Source organism: Cladophialophora carrionii (genome assembly GCF_000365165.1).
Source record: "Cladophialophora carrionii CBS 160.54 unplaced genomic scaffold supercont1.3, whole genome shotgun sequence".
In the NCBI taxonomy this organism is placed as follows: domain Eukaryota; kingdom Fungi; phylum Ascomycota; class Eurotiomycetes; order Chaetothyriales; family Herpotrichiellaceae; genus Cladophialophora; species Cladophialophora carrionii.
The window spans coordinates 2,166,969-2,187,328 of NW_008481828.1; the positions used below are offsets into that span (position 1 = coordinate 2,166,969).

At 54.7% G+C, this 20,360-nt stretch overlaps 7 protein-coding genes across 7 annotated transcripts; 5 read left to right on the forward strand and 2 right to left on the reverse strand.

Annotated features, from left to right (window-relative positions):
* Nucleotides 1-506: 506 nt before the first annotated feature.
* G647_04182 (uncharacterized protein) lies at nucleotides 507-3,540 on the forward strand (the record flags this gene model as incomplete). Its single annotated transcript, XM_008728526.1, has 3 exons — nucleotides 507-3,252; nucleotides 3,303-3,472; nucleotides 3,502-3,540. The coding sequence occupies 3 exons, from the start codon at nucleotides 507-509 to the stop codon at nucleotides 3,538-3,540; spliced, it is 2,955 nt and encodes a 984-aa protein (XP_008726748.1).
* Nucleotides 3,541-5,438: 1,898 nt separating this feature from the next.
* G647_04183 (uncharacterized protein) lies at nucleotides 5,439-9,131 on the forward strand (the record flags this gene model as incomplete). Its single annotated transcript, XM_008728527.1, has 1 exon — nucleotides 5,439-9,131. The coding sequence occupies one exon, from the start codon at nucleotides 5,439-5,441 to the stop codon at nucleotides 9,129-9,131; it is 3,693 nt and encodes a 1,230-aa protein (XP_008726749.1).
* A 661-nt stretch (nucleotides 9,132-9,792) lies between these two features.
* G647_04184 (uncharacterized protein) lies at nucleotides 9,793-11,688 on the reverse strand (the record flags this gene model as incomplete). Its single annotated transcript, XM_008728528.1, has 1 exon — nucleotides 9,793-11,688. The coding sequence occupies one exon, from the start codon at nucleotides 11,686-11,688 to the stop codon at nucleotides 9,793-9,795; it is 1,896 nt and encodes a 631-aa protein (XP_008726750.1).
* A 622-nt stretch (nucleotides 11,689-12,310) lies between these two features.
* G647_04185 (uncharacterized protein) lies at nucleotides 12,311-14,209 on the forward strand (the record flags this gene model as incomplete). The annotated part of the gene is made up of 3 exons (XM_008728529.1): nucleotides 12,311-12,578; nucleotides 12,629-12,750; nucleotides 12,800-14,209. 3 exons carry the CDS (start codon nucleotides 12,311-12,313, stop codon nucleotides 14,207-14,209), a joined length of 1,800 nt encoding a protein of 599 aa, XP_008726751.1.
* Nucleotides 14,210-15,373: 1,164 nt separating this feature from the next.
* On the forward strand, nucleotides 15,374-16,892 carry G647_04186 (uncharacterized protein; the record flags this gene model as incomplete). The annotated part of the gene is made up of 3 exons (XM_008728530.1): nucleotides 15,374-15,491; nucleotides 15,583-15,770; nucleotides 15,882-16,892. The coding sequence occupies 3 exons, from the start codon at nucleotides 15,374-15,376 to the stop codon at nucleotides 16,890-16,892; spliced, it is 1,317 nt and encodes a 438-aa protein (XP_008726752.1).
* A 406-nt stretch (nucleotides 16,893-17,298) lies between these two features.
* Nucleotides 17,299-18,654, reverse strand: G647_04187 (eukaryotic translation initiation factor 3 subunit E; the record flags this gene model as incomplete). The annotated part of the gene is made up of 2 exons (XM_008728531.1): nucleotides 17,299-17,512; nucleotides 17,573-18,654. 2 exons carry the CDS (start codon nucleotides 18,652-18,654, stop codon nucleotides 17,299-17,301), a joined length of 1,296 nt encoding a protein of 431 aa, XP_008726753.1.
* Nucleotides 18,655-19,279: 625 nt separating this feature from the next.
* G647_04188 (uncharacterized protein) lies at nucleotides 19,280-19,720 on the forward strand (the record flags this gene model as incomplete). Its single annotated transcript, XM_008728532.1, has 1 exon — nucleotides 19,280-19,720. One exon carries the CDS (start codon nucleotides 19,280-19,282, stop codon nucleotides 19,718-19,720), a length of 441 nt encoding a protein of 146 aa, XP_008726754.1.
* Nucleotides 19,721-20,360: the final 640 nt, after the last annotated feature.

Sequence of the window (20,360 nt, forward strand, 5' to 3'; positions counted from 1 at the left end):
TTCTCAGGTGGCAACACAAATACTTGGCTCGACAGTCGCATTGCAGCGTACCTGCATACACTCTCCCTATTTCACGCTCTGCTCCTCAGCTCGAGCTTTTCTAACATTTGCGCCTGCCTCGCCCGTTCGAGCGACACCTTGCATTCACTCACTGGCCTGCGTCGCATCGAACGCCTGCAGACACCCTCCTGTTTCCAATGCGGCTGATACCCCTTCCACGCCTGCTCATTGCCTAGTGTCACTATTCGAGCCGTCTGCGGCAATGCGCACTTGCTCAGCTTGCATCCTGGCTGGCGTCTGTCCAAGGAACTCGGCGCAACCGGCGACTGCGCACAGTCTCGTCGGCGAGAACAGAACGACCCAGTGGCTATCGTGACAGCCACTGAGAAGGTCAGAGATCCGTCGTCGAGGCGAGGCCTGCAGCGCCGTGTTTACCGAGAATGAAGCCGCATGATCGCCAAGAGCCGGCGAGCGTCGCGAGCCAAAGAAAAGCAAGGCCACAAACGATGCAGCAACGGCGGTCGAGCAGGCAGGCATCTTCGCGGGATAGACATGGCATGGTGTTTGAACAGACTGAACAACATACCATTCGCGCCGTGACTCCCGACCTTATCATTCCTCGTGCCGACTCTTTCGAGGCCCACCCTATCCACTCTCCCGTGCTACAACCGACACGCACAAGACATTCGCAAAGAAGGCGGGAGACCTCAGCATCTGCCTCAAATAATGAAGAAGAGACTGCCGTTGACAAGAGAAGGAGGCGGGCGCAAATGAGGACGAGTACAAACGAAGAACCCACTTTAGATGCCTCACCGGGCTCCTTCATCACCAAAACTCGGAAAAGACTTGGTTCTATTGCGACGGGCCTACCACTCCCGGTCATGCCTCCTGAGGAGGCCCACACTCATGGCTCCATCGGATTTCCGTCCGTGGTACAGAGTCCTGAGTTAATGGATCAGCACAACCCTCCACGGACGCCGCGGCGGCCGTTCTCGCCTGACAATTCTCTGGGTATGAGTGCGAGCAGTCTGCGCTCCCCCAACCTGCTCGATATTGACTCCAGTAAGATCCTCCATCTTATGAAGACAACTTGCGGTAGAATGCATGGCATTCTTTTCTTCAGACAACTGCACACGACGGCCTGGGCGTCGGGTTACTGTGCCATCAATGTTGCGCCTGGCAGCCTAGTGTGTCAGACCAAGGGCGAAGTGCATCAATCTAGGACATTGATACCCGACCTGCGAGGCTGCACTGTTAGAACCCATTACGATCACGAGACACAAAGCACCTATTTGAGTGTGATTATTGCATCTTCGGGCACCGGATATCAACTCCGACCTCCCGTGCCGGAAACATTCGACTCGTGGCTCGCAGCGCTACTTTGTTGGCAGCCATTGAGACCGAAAGGGATACACAACAAAATGACCAAGCCTCAGTCGATCAGCATGACGGAGAAGAAGCCAGTATCGCAGAGACGGCTCTCCGACCTCACCAACCCGAAGGCTACGGCTATCGTCAAGGTCGGAAAGATGCTCCTGTGGGATGGGCCATTACCCTCAGGTTCCCAATTAGAAGCGTCACCCAGTAGTCTTGGGCGATCGATGACGGAGGAGAACTACCTTTGGCGCAGAGTGAGCTGCACTCTCCACGAGAACGGCACGTTTCGCCTCCTCAGCGAAGTTGACAACAGAGTGCTCTCAGTCACACCACTGTCACAATTATCCCGTTGTGCAATCCAAAGGCTAGACGAGAGTGTGCTGCGAATGCCACACTGCATTGCAGTCTACCCACAATATCGGATAGAAACACCCGCCGTGAGACTGTCGAGACCAATGGTGCTCTGCTTAGAGTCGAACGTGGCGCTCGAAGCCTGGTTTGTCCTCCTGCGAGCACTGACGGTGCCAGAACTGTACGGCCCGGAACACTTCTCTGCTGAAGACAGCCAAATCCAGCCACAGACATCATCTAATGGGAACAATATTCCCACACAAGGGATGTTTCGTATAGAACGCTCATTGTCCATTAAACTCACGGAAGCGAAATTCGCACAACGGTCCGCACCCAAAGACACATTCGACCACAGCAAGGCGAAAGGCAAGTCTGCCAAGGCCGATCAGAGCAAAGAAGGAGTCTACGCCGAGATCATGCTCGGTAAGGATTTGAGAGCCCGGACGACAACCAAGCAGAATGTGTCGCCTGCGTTCTGGGCGGAAGAATTCAACCTGGTGGATATACCGGCTGCTCTGTCGAAAATCACCGTTGCAGTCAAGCTGGGGAATCCTGCTGAAAAAGAATGGACCATGGTCGCAGACAGCCTCTACGACATCTCCGCCGATGCAGGGTACCTCTCTGGACTGGGAGGGTTGGAAATATCCTCTCATGACCCCATTTTTGGACGCGTGGACATCTCTATCGATGAGCTGGAACACACCGGTACGATCGATCAGTGGTGGCCGCTGTTGGACAACAATGACCATTCTGTTGGACAGATCTTGGCCAAGTTGTCACTTCGGGAGACCGTCATCTTGATGGAGGAGGAGTACAAGGAGCTTTCAGCCATGCTGAATACCTACGGCAATGGACTGACGACACAGATTGCTCACCTACTCGGACCTGAATTACGAGAACTGTCAGACATATTGCTCGACATTTTCCAAGCTACTGGAGCGGCTAATGAATGGATTAAAAACCTCGTGGAAGAAGAGATCGACGGGACCAATAGAGATATGCCACCCATGCGGATGAGGTTCAGCGGGCGCATTCACTCTAATGACTCGTACGAGTCTGCTGAGCAAAGAGAAATGCTGGTCCGGGACCTCAGTCGGTCGGCCACCATGGAGGCTAACCTACTTTTCCGCGGCAACTCACTCGTCACGAAAGCACTTGACGCCCATATGCGACGGTTAGGCAAAGACTACATGGAAGAGGTTTTGGGCGAGAAACTGCGCAAGATTGTGGAAAGAGATCCCGATTGCGAAGTCGATCCGAACAGAGTGCGGTCCCAGGAGCAGCTCGACAAGAATTGGGCAAACTTGATATTCCTTAGCAGCGAAGTCTGGAAGTCCATTTACGTGTCAGCATCCCGATGCCCCATGGACCTGCGAGTTATCTTCCGCCATGTACGCTCTTGCGCCGAGGATCGTTATGGGTCGTTCATCCGGACGGTCAAGTATACGAGCGTTTCTGGTTTCCTTTTCCTCCGCTTCTTTTGTCCCGCCATCCTTAATCCGAAGCTTCATGGTCTTATTCATGGTGAGTATTCTGTTGCACCCCTGCCTGGCCCGTGCTAACGTGGTTTCGAGACCACCCGCCGGATCGCACGAAAAGAACTTTCACCCTGATCGCCAAGTCGCTGAACGTTCTTGCCAGCCTGGGCCGGTTCGGGACCAAGGAACCATGGATGGAGCCCATGAACAAGTTCCTGGCCGCTTCAACAAACCAATTCAGATCCTTCATCGACGAAATCTGTGGCGTAAGCTCATCTCAAATAGCCTCCGCCAGGCTCGAGCCTCAGTATGCCGCGCCAAACCAAATACGTAGCCGACTTCCAGCATTGTCCCGAGAAGGCTTACCTAGTCTTCCTTTTCTGTTGGATCATGCCAAGCGTGAGTCATCTCTAAACGCTGACTTCGTGCAAAGAGGCATCTCACGGGCAGGGAGTCGCGATCTGATTTCTTGGACGCTAACGTCGATGCAGTACTCGCGCAAATGGTTGATCTGTGGACCACACAGTAAGTAATCCCTGAAGGCACTGTCACTGGGTTGGCCAGAGATGACCGCTGTGGTTTTACTGGCACATCCCTAGAGACTAACACCCCTGCAGTGCACCTGAAAACATCGGTGATGTAACTGATGATGATGCCGTCCATGCTTTCCACGCGGAATGCGTGAAGCTATCCCGGAAGACCAAAGAATGCCTGAAGGCTGCGGAACAAGCTGAAAGGCCCGACGAAAGGTCCGAGCATACGTGGCAGCGACTCGTCACGGATCAGCAGAAGTCGATCCCAAACAACAGCCAGCTTTTCGACGAATCCCTCACGAGGTCCAATAGAAATAGCAGTATTACAGCCTTACCACCCACGGCGGATACTGTTACGGAACAGGAATACAGGGATCCTGAACCTTCTCCCGTCGTCGGCGGAGAAGGAGATACTACCCCTTCAAGTTCCCAATCTCAATGGGATCGACGAATCCCTTTTCCCCATCGGGCACCAGAGTCAGTGTCTTCTACTGAAGGGGGTGATATGGTTGAAGAAACTAGAAGGCCCCAACCGAGTAGCCGAGACGGTCCATCGAAGCTTTTTCATCTGATGAGTTCTTCCTCGCGACGGAGAGGCAGGGCTGGAGAACGCGGGCATGCAGATGACGAAGGCCATGACAGTTGACGAAGCAGAGCAGACAATTGACGCAGGGTTTTTATGACTTTTAATCGCGAGATACCAGAGCATGTACGAGCAACAACGTTATTTCGGCAATGCCCATCCATCCAGGGGTTAGCATTCTCAATGGAAAACTCATTGCAAACTCGCTTTATCCTGACTGACGAGTACGGCCCTATGCCTTCCCTAGGTGCATTGGCAGGGTAATTGCGCGAGGAGGGCATTGAACCTGGGGCCTGGACCGCAAGTAAGCGCCACCGTTACAGTTCGTCCGCTAACTCAATGAATACTACTACCTCTTTGTCCTCTAGGCCCAAACGACGAAGATATGCCGCAGATGGCTATACTAGGACGACTTTGTCAAATTGGACAAGCGTTTGTTCGTGTGAGCCCTGCCTCAGACCGGGCTCATCGACCCAATACACCAACGCATCCATCGCTTCTCCGTCTGGGCGGTGTCAACGACGAGACCAGACCTATTTCTACTTTACAATCATTTGCGGAGCACCGTCATTTGTATATTCACAAACATCGCACTCACTCAACTCGCGAGGCCGTTGCTTGACTTGCAAGCAAGGCAGTCTTTCCACTCTTTCTGTGACTTCCACCTCTTCTGTCCATCATCTATGCTACCATTTCCGGAGAAGACCTCTGTCCTGAAGACCACAGGAACAGATATCTAACGGAGCAGCGAAGAACCTACAACACAGTGCCGGTATCACTCTTGTGAGACTGGTAGAGCTTACCCTCAAACCTCGCTCGATCCGAAATCATCGTCTTCCCAACTTCTTCGTTCACTTCCGCCCTCTCTCAGCAATAAGCTAGTGATAATCCCAGTCTCAACTTGATTTCAACTCATTGTCGAGTCACGTCCAACTTCGCCAACCTTCAGCTGCGCTACATCCATACACGTTCCGCACACGTCCGCCACTTCATCCTCAAGCGAGACTTACTCAGCTATCACAACATTCAGTTGACCTTTTCAGCCTTTACGCTCCGAAACTCAATTCTATCGCCCTCGCAAAGCCTTCATCACTGAGTCTATCGCAAACAGAAATTATGCCCAAATTTCAGGAACCGGATGACGAACCACCAAGCGTTCACGAATATACCGAAGCCAGCGCAAGCCTGAACACCTCTTCCGAAGGCGAGACAGACCCAGAAGAGTTAGGTAGCTTGGCCGCGAAGGGTGGTGTAGTCCTGTCTGCGCCTCGCAGGGCTGCTTTGAGGAATGCCAGAGGGAATCTATCAAGAAGTTTACCCCGTTCTCGAGACTGTCATCACGAGGAGCAAGAGACTACACTCAAAAGAGCACTCAGGGATTTAGAGTCGGCAGAAGAGGTGCGACGGTCCTACCCGCCCCGGTTTTCCACCATCGGCCCTTCTGAAGTCGCACCTTCCTACAGTCCAGAGTCGCAGATCTCGAGCGACTTTATCGATCTCGATCGCGGCCAGACAAATGAGGACAACGAAGATGACTTTGGTCTCAAAGACAGTGCCTTCTTCTTCGAGTTTGAATTGGAAGATTTTTGCGTCTACCAGTCGTCTACGACGTGTTCTGGCGCTAAAGAACGCGATGGCCTAGAAGGTCGCTACGAGTCTCTGCATATCGTCACGTCGTGTCGAGATGATACCGACTGGTTCATCGACGGGACCATAAAAAGTGCAGAGAATCGAAGGTCCTTTATCCGAGGCGCAATCGTGGATGTCAGTATTGGCGCCTTGGAGGATCAAACACAACACTCTGCCGCTGAGTTTATTTGGGTCCTGACCACAGAAGGCCAAAAAAGACACTATTGGTATAAGTTACGGACACCGTCGAAAGCCTACGAACGGTACTGGTCGAGCTATCTCTGGTTGGCCGACTTCACAAAATACTTTATCGACTTCCTCCATGTTAACCTGGCTACTGGTGTGTCAGTCTGCCTTAGGGCATTCGAATCGAGCTTCTGGACATGGGTAAAAGAGGTACATGGGTCCAAGGTTTCGGACTGGCATAGACAGTGCGGAGAACGGAAGGACTTTCGCCAGTATGTCCTGTACTATGCACAGTTCCTGCGCGAACGCGTGTGTCACCTGCAAGAGAAAGGTGATGGTGATAACCCAAGACTGTCGCACCCAGTCTGGGACGAAATCGCTGCAGGCGAAATCTCGTATGATCGGGAAACCATTTCGTCGAGGGAGAAAACAGTCGTTACCCGCCACGTCGCATCCTCGTTCCTCAAACCTTTTCCAGGCTGGCGGGATCAACATCGGCTGTTGAACGTGGTCGAGAAGTGTGCTGAGGTCGAAGCCTATGCCGATGACAAGAGGCGGAAGTGGAATTTCCCCAACAAGCTTGGATTCTCCCAGAGGGATAATTTCAAGGGCACAGGTCGGCACAAAATCTCTATTGCTGCTGGCCTACTTGAAGAAGCAGCCATCGAAAATAGCCCTGTTCACGTTCGCGACCCCAGTCTACTTCTCAGAGCTGTCGTTATTATTCGAGACCCCCTTACTGATTGGGACGAGTACAACTTCCGGTATGCGTGGGTCAGAGCAGTTTCGAATACGACTCTCTCCGTGGTGTGGCTTGTCCTACCCACAGACACCTTATGCGGTAATTCAGAGGACAAGACCTTTTACCCGATTGGCAACGAACTATTCTTCAGCGATGACTGTAACTGCAAACCTATATCGGTGAGAAACGTTATCAAGATTGTCAAGGCTACACCGTTCAGTGATCATGCTCAGGAAGGATCCCAGCTATTCATTCACAGTCTGTATCGACAAAATGGAGGAATTCATGTCAAGGCTATCGAGTCGGAGCTGTCTTGCCATTGTCAGAAGACCCGAGGAGCGAGTGCAAGACGGACCAAAAAGCTAGCTCGCGAACATCCGGCTGACCCATCTACAGCCCATAAGATGAAGGTGTGCGCTTTGTGTAGCGGAGCTGGTCTTCTCGATCATGCATTTTGCAACGCCGGTCTTGCTGAGACAGTCCTAGCTGTCGAACATAACGAGATGGCAGCCCGGAGCCATATGGCCAATAATCGATCAGATCAGTGTGAGTATCTCATTGACTCTGTCAACCCAGTACTACAAGATTATATGACCGGGACGAAGCCATTGCCTTCTCAAATCCATTGTATCATCGCGGGCTGCCCGTGCCAGGGTTTCAGTGTGCTGAACCACCACAAAGGGGCTAGTAACTATCAGAGTCAGAAAAACTGTTCTATCCTCGCGAATATGCTGTCATGGATTGAGGTATTCATGCCGGCATATGTTCTGATTGAGAACGTCGGCAATATGGACCGGTTACGGCCGAACTCCTGCCGTCAAGCAATCTGTCATCTTGTGGCTCTCGGCTATCAAGTGCGGAAATCGTTTCGAGTTGACTGCGAGGTCGGTGGAGTGTCTACGCGCGAGAGGCTCTTCATAGTTGCCGCAGCACCTGGCGCCACTCTCCCGAACGAAATCCCTATTACCCACCACCGGCGAGACCGTCCTGGTAGCGAGTACAAACCTCGCAGCGCCTGGAGCGCGATCTGCGATCTCAAGCCCATCGATAATGATACTGTCCTGAACCATGAGGACCCGGATCACATCCCACTAAAGCGGTTGAAAATCAACTGGGACAAGGATGTCAGCTTTCGCAACCTCGTGCCGAAAATTGACACTTCTCTCAGCGAGGCGTATTACAGCAGCAAGCTTTCGAGAACAGAGAACAGGTTCTTCCGCGGTCTTAACCCGACCCAGAGAGAGCGGTCGTCCAAGGTCCTGATGCGGATTAAGAAAGACGAACCCTTCCGGACGATTACGACTGGGATTAACCCCTTTGAGGCTCGAACTGGTGGAGAGGTCGTGCACCCGTCTCAGGACCGCCTGATCTCGCTACGCGAGACTTGTCGCGCGATGGGCGTGCCGGACGGATTCCTTCTCGCGGGGACGATCGTCCAGAAGCACAAGCAATTAGGCAACGGCGTGCCCGGGGCTTTGGCCCACGGTTGGGGTGTCGAATTCGGCAAGGCATGGCTGGAGACCTTGCAGCAAGGTGCTGGAGGAGATGAATCAGGAGCAGATAAAGCACCATTTTCCTCTGTCAAAGCGGCCCAGGACACGTGCTATCCCGAAAATATCTCGACGCCCGCAAGCACCAGTACTACGACCAGAGACGGTGCGTTGGAGCAGACAACACGATCCACGTTTAACTTGGCCTACAGCACAGTCGACACGGTGGCTCGAACTAGGCGAGCACGGCGCGTTATCGAAGATAGTGAGAATGAGGAAGAAGAGCAGGGAGGCTCTCAGCACATGTCAAGGGTGGACATCACGAGTCGTTCCTCGCTAATCACGACCACAGAGAGACCTAGGCTGGGTAGGTCCAGACAAGGCCAGCCTTTCAAGCCGAATGAGACGATTGTGATCTCCAGCGACGAAGAAGAATATTGGAGCGCGTTGGACGATTCGAAGACTTCGCTGTCGCCTCTTCCGCGCAAACATTGTGTCAAATCGCCGACGAAACTGCCTTTCGAGCGAACCCCTCGTGATCAAGAGCCGGGTACGAAACCAGCACGAGCTGCACAACCATGTCCAGTCCCAGTCCCAGTACCAGATCCAGCAAGATCATCACGCACACAACGTACTTCTGAGTTTAGGAAGAAACGGGAGGCTCCTATGGGACCTGGCGACGAGAACGACGGCCGAGAGAACTGTGACGACAGCGACCACGTCTACCTGGAAACAAGCCAGGCGAAGAAGGCGAGGGTCTGAACTGTCGGGCAGGAGAGATCTCAAGGCCGTGATCATGATTATGGAGCGGAAGGAGAAAAGTTGCGATTCAGCGACAGCTCAAGCCAAGGCGGGACACAGAGCTGGAGGGGAGGAGGGGATGCAAAAGACAGGCGGTCCGTGAAGTGTGAGCTCTCTCCAGCCGGACATTCGGCTCCACGGTGTTGAATGATATGTCTTCGTCGATTCGATTCGACGAAGGACGAACAAATGAGTGAACGAACAAAGGAATGAATGGATCATTGTAGTCTCGATAGCGTCCGTTGGCAGAGCCCTCTTGGATGAGGTTGCAATGAAGAATGCAATGAATCTGAGATTGGCATGCTGGTGAGCCTGCTCTGTGTCGGACCATCACACTGCCTACCCTGCCTTTACTGTGCACTTGCCCTGTGAATACATGAGTCTTGAAAGTGCGAAGCAGTGAAAAGTAGGCGGTTCTTTGCCAACGAATGTTGCCGACCGTTCATGAAAACCCACTGTACGGAGTACTGGAGTTGTAGATCTTCTTCCAACAATCCAGTCCGTCACTCCGAATGACGCTGCCGCCAAGGAGGGGACACGTCTATCTAGGTACCGAGCGATCTATGAAGCCCGGCGAGCAACCATCATCGGCTCTATCGACTCAATCTATCATGTCTTGGACTCAAACCACGCTTGCTCTCTCCTTCGCGGCAAGTCGCCCGGCGATAACGTCCAACCAGTCCAGGACTCGAGGGAAGAAGAGCATCTGCTCCTGCCTCTTCCACCAGGCGGCGCCCCGCGAGGCGTTTGCCTCTGCCTCTCCGTCTACCGCCGCCATTCCTTCTATGTCTCCCCCTTGCATAGAGTCCGTCCCTGCCCTCTTCTCTCGCTCCAAATCCGCGGTGCGAGCCTCCTCGATCGCGCCTAGCACAGCGTAGGTGCCCTCGTCCATCTCGACACCGCCGCGATCCATCTCGCCTAGCAGGCCGTCCACTTCGCGGAGACTGGATCTGACGAGCCACACGAGACTCATCAGGTTGTTGTAGAACTGCGGACTCGCACCGAGGACGTAGCTCGTCGTGCCGAGGGCGCGGATCCGCGGGAGGAGGAGGAACGCGTACGGCGACGAGGGGAAGTGCGTGATGTACAGGCGCAGTGCCAGCAGGAGGGCGGCCGGGTAGATATGTTGGAGGATTTGGAGGTCGTGGTGCGGGAGCGGTTCAGCGGGTGGAGGTATGGCGACGTTGGCGTTCTCAGGCGCTGTGATAGCACCGCTAGGAGCAGGATTGGTTGATCCCGGTACTGGAGCTGCGGTTGAAGGTGATGGCCGGCTTAATCGACCTGCTGCCCGCTCTGCCGCCTCGATCATTTGGCTTGGCTTATCTGATTTCTCGCGCGAGAAGGTGAATTTGCTGATTCCGCCGAATGGCTGGCGCTCCCGCCGTAGCTGCTGAGTGGTTGGGGGTTGGAAATGTTGCGCGAGGGAGAATATCTGCGACTCAACGACTTCCCACATGGCTGTGTCGCCGCGTTGAGTGGTCGAGGTGGCGGCCGCTTCAAGCGCAGCTGAGAGGGAGAGCATCCTGGCGCGGACAGCGGATTGGATCGAGGCTTCGAGTTGAGAAACGGCTTGAGAGGGAGGGGCGGTTTGGAGAAGATATTGGTCGATGGGGTCTTCTGGTACGGCATCCTTGCTGGGCTCGTTAGGCAAAGGGTCGTCTGTATTGGCGGCAAATGGCGCTGAGATGGCCTTGGGTTCAAGTTCAGGATCCTCTCGAAGCAGAGAGCGGGTTCCTCGGTCAGATGGAACATGGCTCGACTCTTCCTGTCCCCCGAAAGGAGACCAGAGCTGTGGTTCATCAATTCTTCCCTCAATCGTTTGTAGGAATGATTGATCGTCCCCTGGTATCGAATTTGGCCCAGAATAGACTTGTTCTGCTGGTTGCGGCTTGTGCTCACCTCTGGCTTCCGCTCGTGATGTCGACTGATGCTTGACCATCTCGTCTGTGGGCAAGCTGATCCCTGTCGAAGGTTGAGAGCTTGACTGCCGTAATCCTGCCTTCTTGCCTGGTCCTTGCTGCACCGACTGCTGCGTCCTGGCCTCTGGACCCAACGAGTCGGCCGCACGTTGATCACTTTGCATGGCACCCAGTTTCGACTCATGGTCTCTCACCGACGACGTGAATATCTTGAGGATAGTGTCGATATCTGTATCTACGGCATCCTGGTGCGGTGATCGTTGATTTACGCCTTTGGATCCGTCATGTTTAGGAGCGAAGCGCAAGATTGCCTCAAAAGCTCTTCTTTCGCTTGCGGTTATGGTTGAGGGTATCGTGATTGCTGATCCGCTGTCCTTCGCGGTGGGTTTGCCGGCTGAAGAAGCCCAATTACTACCCCGTGCCTTTGCTTTGAGGAAGGGCTCCGGCTCAGGGGATGGGGACAGGGAGCTATTTCCAGTGATGTCTTCCACACCCTGTTGACTTGAGACGAGCCTCCTATTTGATATCAGGATCTTTCGCGACCGACCTAGGATAGTCCTGGTCTGGTAGAGAAATGGCAGCTCAATGCGACCAGCCATGTCGCCCGGCTCGAGGAATGTATAGAGGGCGAAGTCTCGAGGCGTGGTATATGACTAAAAAGAGCGTCCGCACGTGACGTGTCGCGTTAAACCAACCACCTGGTGCCACCGTGAGAGGCAGGTCTGCCGAGACTGCAGCCTCATCTCATTTCCCAAACTCCACCGTTTCTAACCGCTACTGGTGCTGGTGTCTGCCCAACGCCAACGCCTACGCCAACGCCAACGCCCCGCATCCTGCCTGCATCTGCACGTCCGTCCCGGTCGATATCGCATGACCATGACCATGACCCTCTCACTGATAACACCATCCTCGCAACAGATTTGCATCTCTCCCATACGCTCTGCTCACCGGTCTTCGTTCCTCTAGCCGACGCGATCGCGCTTTGTGCAGCCTAGTGGCTTAGCTGTACTCCATTCCTGTGTTATCTGCCTGGCCAACCCCCACGCTCCAAGTCGGCCGAACACGTGGAGGAGGGCAGTAGTCTCCCGAGCCTTCGCGGTCAGAGTGCCGCATGACTTGCGGTACGAGTACCTTGCCCATCACACCGCATATCACTGCGTCTGGGGTAGCCCGACCACCATCCACTCACTGCGAGTGTACCTTCCGCGGCCAACGCACAGCATGAGCGCAGTCCATCCTCGAACCACCTCGAACCCCCCAGCTCCTTGGGACGAACATGACCCTTACGCCGTGACCCGGCCACACTCGAACAGTGCCTCTCAACACATGATGCATGGGCCAGGTAGACAGCGCAATGACTATGGCGGTGGCGGCGAGAACGCTGTTCCAGTGCCGGGTTATGGGAATGGGGTGGACAGAAAGAGCAGTATCTCACACGGCCAGCCACAGTTTGATGTCGCGAGGAGCCCACCCACGACTTCAAACAAGAGTGAGTTGATTGTCTTCAAGACAGGCAGGCGGATGCTGAGACTGTGGTAGACACCAGACATGTTCCTTGCAAGTTCTTCCGCCAGGGCGCTTGTCAGGCGGGAAGTGCATGTCCATTCTCCCACTCGATGGACCCAATGACACAGCAGGCACCATGCAAGTACTTTATGAAGGTACATTACTGACTGCCACACGGTGGGTTTTGGCGCTAACGGGGTCCAGGGAAACTGCAAGTTCGGGGCCAAGTGCGCGCTTGCTCACTACCTGCCCGACGGGCGGCGAGTCAATCGGGCGGATCTAGACGCAGGTTTTGCCATGGCAGGTCGAAACTACAACTATCCTAATCGATCTGACCAGCCTCCATTTCCGAGTCAAGATCCTAGTCTAGCAGATCCCATGCTTAGCCAACCCCCCTATGGACCGGACTACTTCCAAAGTCCGGCATTCCCTCTCATGGAAGGCGATGAGCCCGAAGCCTTCCCCGAGCGCTACAACCAATATCAGCCAGATTCGGCTCTGCATTCGGGCCTCAATTCACCTCCCACTTCCCAATTCGGGTCCCCTCCAAACGATTATCAGTTCCCCAAGTCACCGGTCGAGCACCTCCGAACTGCCCTCAACGCGCCTCTCCCACAGTCCTTTGATGCCAATGGCATATCACATATTGCAAAGTACGGACCACTTGGACAATCTGTGCCCGATAAATTCGGTCTGGGATCGCCGGCTTCTTCCTCCCTCTCGCGACAGCTAGGAAGCCCGCCTCAGTCCATTGTGAACGTCCGAAATGCCAACCTGGGTTCTGGCTTGAGGAATGTTTCACCTCTGGGGCTCTCCCCACAGAATGCTGAAGAGTCAATTGGTCAGCGGATCATGCATTCACAAAGAGCGATCAACAAGACCCGGGGCCTGTCCGCTAGTGTGCCACGATCAAATCTGCCGTACGAGTGGGAGGAAGGGCTGAACGTTGAGACCGATTTGCTACCCAATAGCCTGCACGACGAGGTACTCACTCCACAGGAGAAGATGAGACGTCTGTCACGACCGGATCCCGAATCTAATTCCAGGGACCATGCGCACGCGCATGCTTTGGCCATTCCGAACGGAACCTCCCCCAGTGTCGGCTCCCCTCCCGCTGGAAGCCCGTCCAGGTTTAGTGCGCTGTGGGCGGAACAACGGGAAAAGAAGGCTGCCGAGAACAATGGAGTATCGAGCTTCGGCCATGTCGGATCACCACTTCGAGGGTCGTGGATGCCGAGCGAGTCCACCACACCAAGCGTGCAGATATCTGGTATATCTCAGGCGATGGCTCGGATGCAGTTGAACAGGGTCGACTCTGGTGAGTCTAACGGTCTGAGGGTTCAGTCCAGTGGGCTGAGACACTCATCAGCGCCGATTGGACGCTTCGACCGTGGCATTTCGAGTCCTGGCCTGAGCTCGAAGAAGATCGACGAAGAGGTCGAAGGGGTCTTCTTCCCGATGGATGGCGACGATAGGACGTCGACTTGGCCGGGGCAATCACCTCGACTCAACCCGCTTCGCGACCGGACTAACGGCGAGCTGGCGGGAAGCAAGAAAGAAATGAAAGTTGAAGAGGAGAACGGGATGAGATCCATCTGGGGATTCCGACCATGAGTCTAGAGAAGACCTTTCCAAACATCACAGCTAATAATGAAGGCATGAACGGCGTCCAAAATGTACAGTCACCACAGTACCGCTCAGGCTAGCCCACACGGCTACGAAGATATGACACAAAACTTTGCATACACATGCTCAAGCGTTGAGGACATTGCAATTCAGGACACATCATGCAGGGCAACAAATGGATCAGGTGTTTTTGTCTCTGGATGACGCATGAATGCTAGACATGGACTTGTTCATTAGTCAGGACTTAGAGCAAGTAGGGGAGCTAGAGACCCAATAAGACGAAGAGTCATTCTTCTCTCCTCCCTGTCACAGGCCGTGAACTGCTCTGTCACTCAGCTGCTCTGTTGAGATATCGTCACTTTCTTCGTGGCCGAGGAGCCAAAAGGCTGAAAAACACATGTACTGTGTATGCAAGGCCAGGCAGGAATCCTCCGATTGGGACCCTGGTGTTTCCCTGCATGTCCGCCCAGATCCAGATCCAGACCAAGATCCTTGCGAGCATTCTGTTTTGAGAATGAAAGCGAGAATGGCCGCGCCAGACGTGCCCTGATCTTCCCACGGAAGGCGCTGTTATCACGACCATATATTTCTGATACCTCATGCAGGAGAGTCCCCAATGGGCAGTTTCGCGGCTGTGTGTATCTTTCCAAGCAAGGTCAGGGACCATCTCGTGTCGGAAGATATAGAGCAATTCCGGGGTGTGGGATAGGAATGATCAGCCTGCCGAAAGAGATCGATCCAGCCTGTTCGTAGAGGACAATCCGGCACCGTCTCACGCTTTGGCGGACACCGCAATCACGATGAATCGGACAGCGCGCGCGAGAGGTGGAGTGTCACTGCCTGGCTGGGGCGAGATGCGCAGGTCATTGTCTCAACGGCATCGCTGAGAGCTGATAGACAGGTCGAAGAGGTTCCGATATGGAATTAAAGGGAACGCCCGAGGTAATTACTTGTAGTCCATTGTGAGTCGACCTGGGAAATACTTGCAGAGGCGGCGCCATTTCCAGAAACGGACTCAGCCGCACGACCGCGACACGGTTCCGATTTTCGCGCGTCTCCAAGTTTGATATTGAAGGTGATGTTGCTGTCTCGGCTGTCGACATTCACCCACACACCCACCTTCCTGACACTCGTCTACCTCATCACCAAGGCATGCTGAGCAGGAGCCTGAAGGCGAGGCTATGCTCAAGATGCCTTGGACCCTCGTTGCGCACGGCAGCTAGGCCCGCTGCTCTGTCCCTACCTCTCACCATCCGGTGTCAATCTTCATGTACGTTACGTTCTACAGCACATGGCCCGGACCTTGTTTTCCAATGCATTGGGAATTTACTCCGAGTGACGCGCTGATTTTGTTCATCCAGCGTCCACAGCTGCCGGAACTGGGGCTGACCTCTCGCCTATTCTCCTGCGACGGGCTCGGGCCATCGCCGCAGAACACCAGCACCTGTCGACCGCCAACGCAGAGAACTACGACGTCGCAGTCGCGAAGAAGATCGGCGAGCTCAGCCCCGTGGTGGCCGCCTTGAAGGAATGGGAGGATGCTCAGAGTGTTAGTATCTATGCCCCGCCCCACTGTCGATGAGGATAGCGAACGACAAACTGCTGTCATAACCACACAACCTCAAAACTGACAACACTCTTTTGCGTGAAACCTGAACAGTCCCTCGCCGAGCTGGAAACCATGCTCACCGACCCGTCCTCGGACGCGGAACTCCGCACGCTCGCGTCGCAGGACATCGAAGCCACGACGTCGCAACTCCCCACTCTCTCGTCCCGGCTCAAGAACAGCCTGATCCCGCCGCACCCGTTCGCCGCCCTTGCCTGCATGATCGAGATCCACCCGGGCGCCGGCGGCAGCGAGGCCTCGCTGTTCGCCCAGTCGCTCCTGAACATGTACACGGACCTGTGCGCGCGGAAGCGCTGGCCGACCACGCTGGCCGGCTACACTCCCGACGACAGCACGCACGACGCGGGCCTCACGGACGCGCTGCTCGAGGTCCACCAGCCGGGCGCGTACGACGTGCTCCGCACCGAGGCCGGCGTGCACCGCGTACAGCGCGTGCCCGCGACGGAGAAAAAGGGCCGCACGCACACGTCGGCCGTGTCCGTCATGGTGCTGCCCAGCCTGCCGGACTCGTCGTCGGGAGCGGCCGACGCCGAGCTCGACTACGAGAACCCGGACTCGGACTACTACGTCAACCCGGCCGACGTGAAATCGCAGGCCATGCGCGCCAGCGGCGCCGGCGGCCAGCACGTCAACAAGACCGAGAGCGCCATCCGGCTGACGCACCTGCCGACCAACACGGTCGTCGCCGTGCAGGAGGAGCGCTCGCAGCACAAGAACCGCGAAAAGGCGTGGCGGCTGCTGCGTGCAAAGATCGCCCAGATGCGCCGCGAGGCCCGCGAGGAGGAAATCGTCCGCATCCGCCGGAGTGCCATGGGGGGCGTCGCGCGGACGGGCCGCGAGGACAAGATCCGCACCTACAATTACAGTCAGCGGCGGGTGACGGACCATCGGAGCGGCATGGACAGCAGTGACCTGGAGGGCATCTTGGGCGGCGGCGAAGGTCTCGAGGATCTCATGGACAGCGTGAGAGAATGGATGGCCGAGGAAGAAGTCAAGGGCTTGATCGCCGAGGAGGAACTGAGGCAGAGAGAGCAGTCAAAGTGATTTTTCGAAATCGGATTGCCTTTTCCTCGTCGGGCAGTCCCATTGGCATTGGCACTGGGCATGGTTTTGTTTCATGCTTGTGCTTTTGTTCTAGCTACCTAGCTCCATGCTCATTGCTTTCAGAGCCCTGTGCTCGTTCGACATCAAGAAGTCGTGGGTATCATGTCCTCGCGTCCATTTGCCCTGGCCCTTGGCTCTCCTGGAGCGGCGTGCTCACCCTTCAGCTCGCAATCGTCCGTACCGCCTGGAGTGGAGATTATTGCCCTATCTCTCGTCGTGGCAGCGCTGCCGTTCCTGTGTGACAGGTGGCTTCTCGACGTGAGCTCACTGGAGCACTTGACTTCCATAGCCTCGTTCGATGTTTACTTCAGCTCGATATCCGCTCCGATATCGGTCATGCAACCACTCATTTCGCCACCGCGGCGCTCAAAACCTGAGTTCTGAAGAACGCACCTTTCGTCTTCTCAATCACCTGCTGATACACGCTCTGAGGAGGATGGTTCATCACCACTGTCCCGGCTTGATAGTCGATCTTGGCGTCCACTCTCGTGTCGCGGATGAGGTTGACAATCCATTTCTCGCCTTCACTCGGTGAGAGCCCTAGACGGGTTGACAGGTCGCTAGGACGACTGTTAGCATTTCTAGAGCCGGCACGGCCATGGGGGCATTGCATGACTCACTTGATGTCAATTCTCTGGTGGATCTTGCAGTAACTCTCTGAGATCAAGTGTCTGGCACTTTCCAGAAAGGCATCCGCTGAGCTGGACAGGAAGAAATCGCTTCTCAGAATGCCCTCTGCTTCCGATAACTTTTTCTGTGCGCCTTCAAAATCGAAGTCGATGTAGAGTGCCTTGACGAATTCCGTGACGGGGTCTTGATATTCGTAGACTTCCTGCTTGACAATGCGGATGAGATCTTTCAGTTGTTTCTGGTAGTTGTACGAGTTGCCGGTGCGAGAGCGGTTGGTGATGACTGCCGCGGCGAGGTAGCGCAGGATCCATGGGCAGGCGGTCTGGATGGAGGAGATGTAAGGTGGGGAGAAGAACAGTTCGGTCAATTTCTCTCGGGCGGGCTCGTAGTTGAAGAAAGGGAAAAGAGCATAGTGGACGAGTGATTCTCTGGCTGTAAGTTGTGCTCTAGGGTTGTTGAACAGACGAGTTTCAATGTGCTCTTTGACTTTTTCGACCTCTTCCAAGGCGCTTTCCCACTCTTCACCCAGGATTTCGCAGACGAGCTTTCCCCAGGTGGCTTTGACAACTTTGTCGTTATCGATAGAGAGGACGCGAAAGCGGTACAGTAAGTCGGCGGCTTCGGGGTAGAGACCGCATTCGTATCTGAAGCGGCCAAAGTCGTAGAGATTGTCTACCATCTGCTGAGTTACGCCGTGCTGTTCTTCGAGGAATTTCAGGTTGGCGACCTTGTCGCTGCGCAGTTGAGATGTCACTGACTCATCGTTCAGCAGGTTGGTAAGGTGTGCGCTCTCTTCCTCGAATTTGGCCAGTTGGCTCAAGACTTCTTCTCTCTTCTTCGCGTACTCTGAGGGGATGGTGTCGGTCTTGTGAATTTCTTTGTAGAGATTGCCCACGTAGTCGATCATGTTGGTGTTTTTGAGGAGGTTGAAGATGGCGAGTTTGAGGTCATCGTAGCGGTCTTGTGAGATGTCTTCGGCGAGGAGCTGGTGTTCTAGTAAGGGGAAGATGAGGTGTCTGTCCATGCGCTGGATCAGCTGCGCCAGGAATCCGTATTCATCCATGCCAGCCATCTGTACAACTGAGAAGGTGCCGGAGGTAGTTGCGACTGCAACGTACGAAGGTTGGCTTCGGTTAGATGAGAGCCCGAGGAAGCAACCAGCTGGTCTCGACCACAACGACAGCGGTTTTCTGATGGCGTAGACGGGAACCAAGGATAATACCACCCACTCGATGTGGTGGAAGTCATTTTGTGATTCCTGCGTTGTGTTGAGAACGGCGAAGCCCGAAGAGCGCGCTAACGCTTAATGGTATAGCGCAGCCTCGTGAGGAGCGCCAAGGAATTCAGCCTCGCAGCTCACAGGCACGCCAACTCCAATCAGGTCTTTGTCCCCAATGCGACACCGGTGCACGCTCCTGCACGATCACCAGCGTCTCAGTCGACCAGGACGACCGGCCCGACCTCATCACTGCACAACGACCGCGATGGCAATGAAGGCGCCCTCGACGACATTGCTGCGCGCCCTACTACGCCCTCGACAGCCTCTTTGCCAGCTCAGATGGAAGTCGGAATGGATGCCACGGGAGAAATATGCCAAGATCACTGCTCTGGACAAACTACACAGGAGGCAGAAGGCTGCTATACGCAAAGAAAGTGCGTCCCATCCATCATATTGCCTCTGAACATGGCTCACCAAGATGACGACTACAGGACAAGACAGCGAGGATAGAGCCGCGAAGATGTACCCAGACACAGATCCTTCAACGCCCTCACCTACAGTGCTAGCAGCAGACCTCCAAGCTTCCTCGCTCAAAAGCCGAGTCCGCGACTTCAGCATAAGGCCAACCCTCTCCTCACTTCCCTACAGCATTCTCCGCACCCCTTCAAAGAATCTGCCGATTTACCAGACCACAAAATCCGGCGGCTCGAAACACATTACGACGATCCGGAAGATACAAGGAGACTTGACAGAACTAGCAACAGCGGTGAGGCAAGCACTGGGCATGGAAGAGTACATGACAGATCCAAGAGGGCGGAAGAAGGCGAATGTCGTAATCAACCGGACAACCAAGCATGTGATTATCAGAGGCTGGAGAGGAGCCGAGATCAAGCGGTGGGCCGAAGTCAGTGGATTCTGAGCAGCTCCGGAGTTTTGAGGGCACAGCTCGCTGGGGCCGCACGAAGTATTCGGCTTGCTGGCAGAAAACGACATCGGGCTCTTCAACATTGAAGAAATGCGGCGCGATCAGACGCAGAGCGCTCGAGTCACGCTCCGGCATAGCATATTCCTCCGTTCTGATGTGTAGGAACTCCACACCACGGCGAAACAAACAATTTTTGCAAGGTTAAATGTTTGGCTTGTACAATAGCGATAGCACGATTGAAGCCGAGCGGGTGAAGAGGCCCTGAAGAGCGGACTTCAATTTTTTCCGCGTAAACGTCGAGAGCAGACGATGGACGCCGCCTTCTGTAACGTGCGAGTAAAATCTCAGTTTGCTTTCGGGAGTTCTGTATTGGTTTCATGAAGTGGAAGACTACTAATAGACACAGTTTGTGCTTTTCCTCTCTGCTCTTTCCTTTGAAGACATCTCTTATGTACCCAACCAGAGGTCTTCATATTGAGTACAAAGTGGGCATGGAACAGGCAACACAAGGTAGGTCCGGTATAAGTCTTCTGCCTTTTCAGCCGTAGATCATCGTCCCTTGCTCCAGTCGAATGCCCAAACGATTCCGCTCATGATATTGCCTCCAATGCCCTGACACGACTTTGGCCACGCA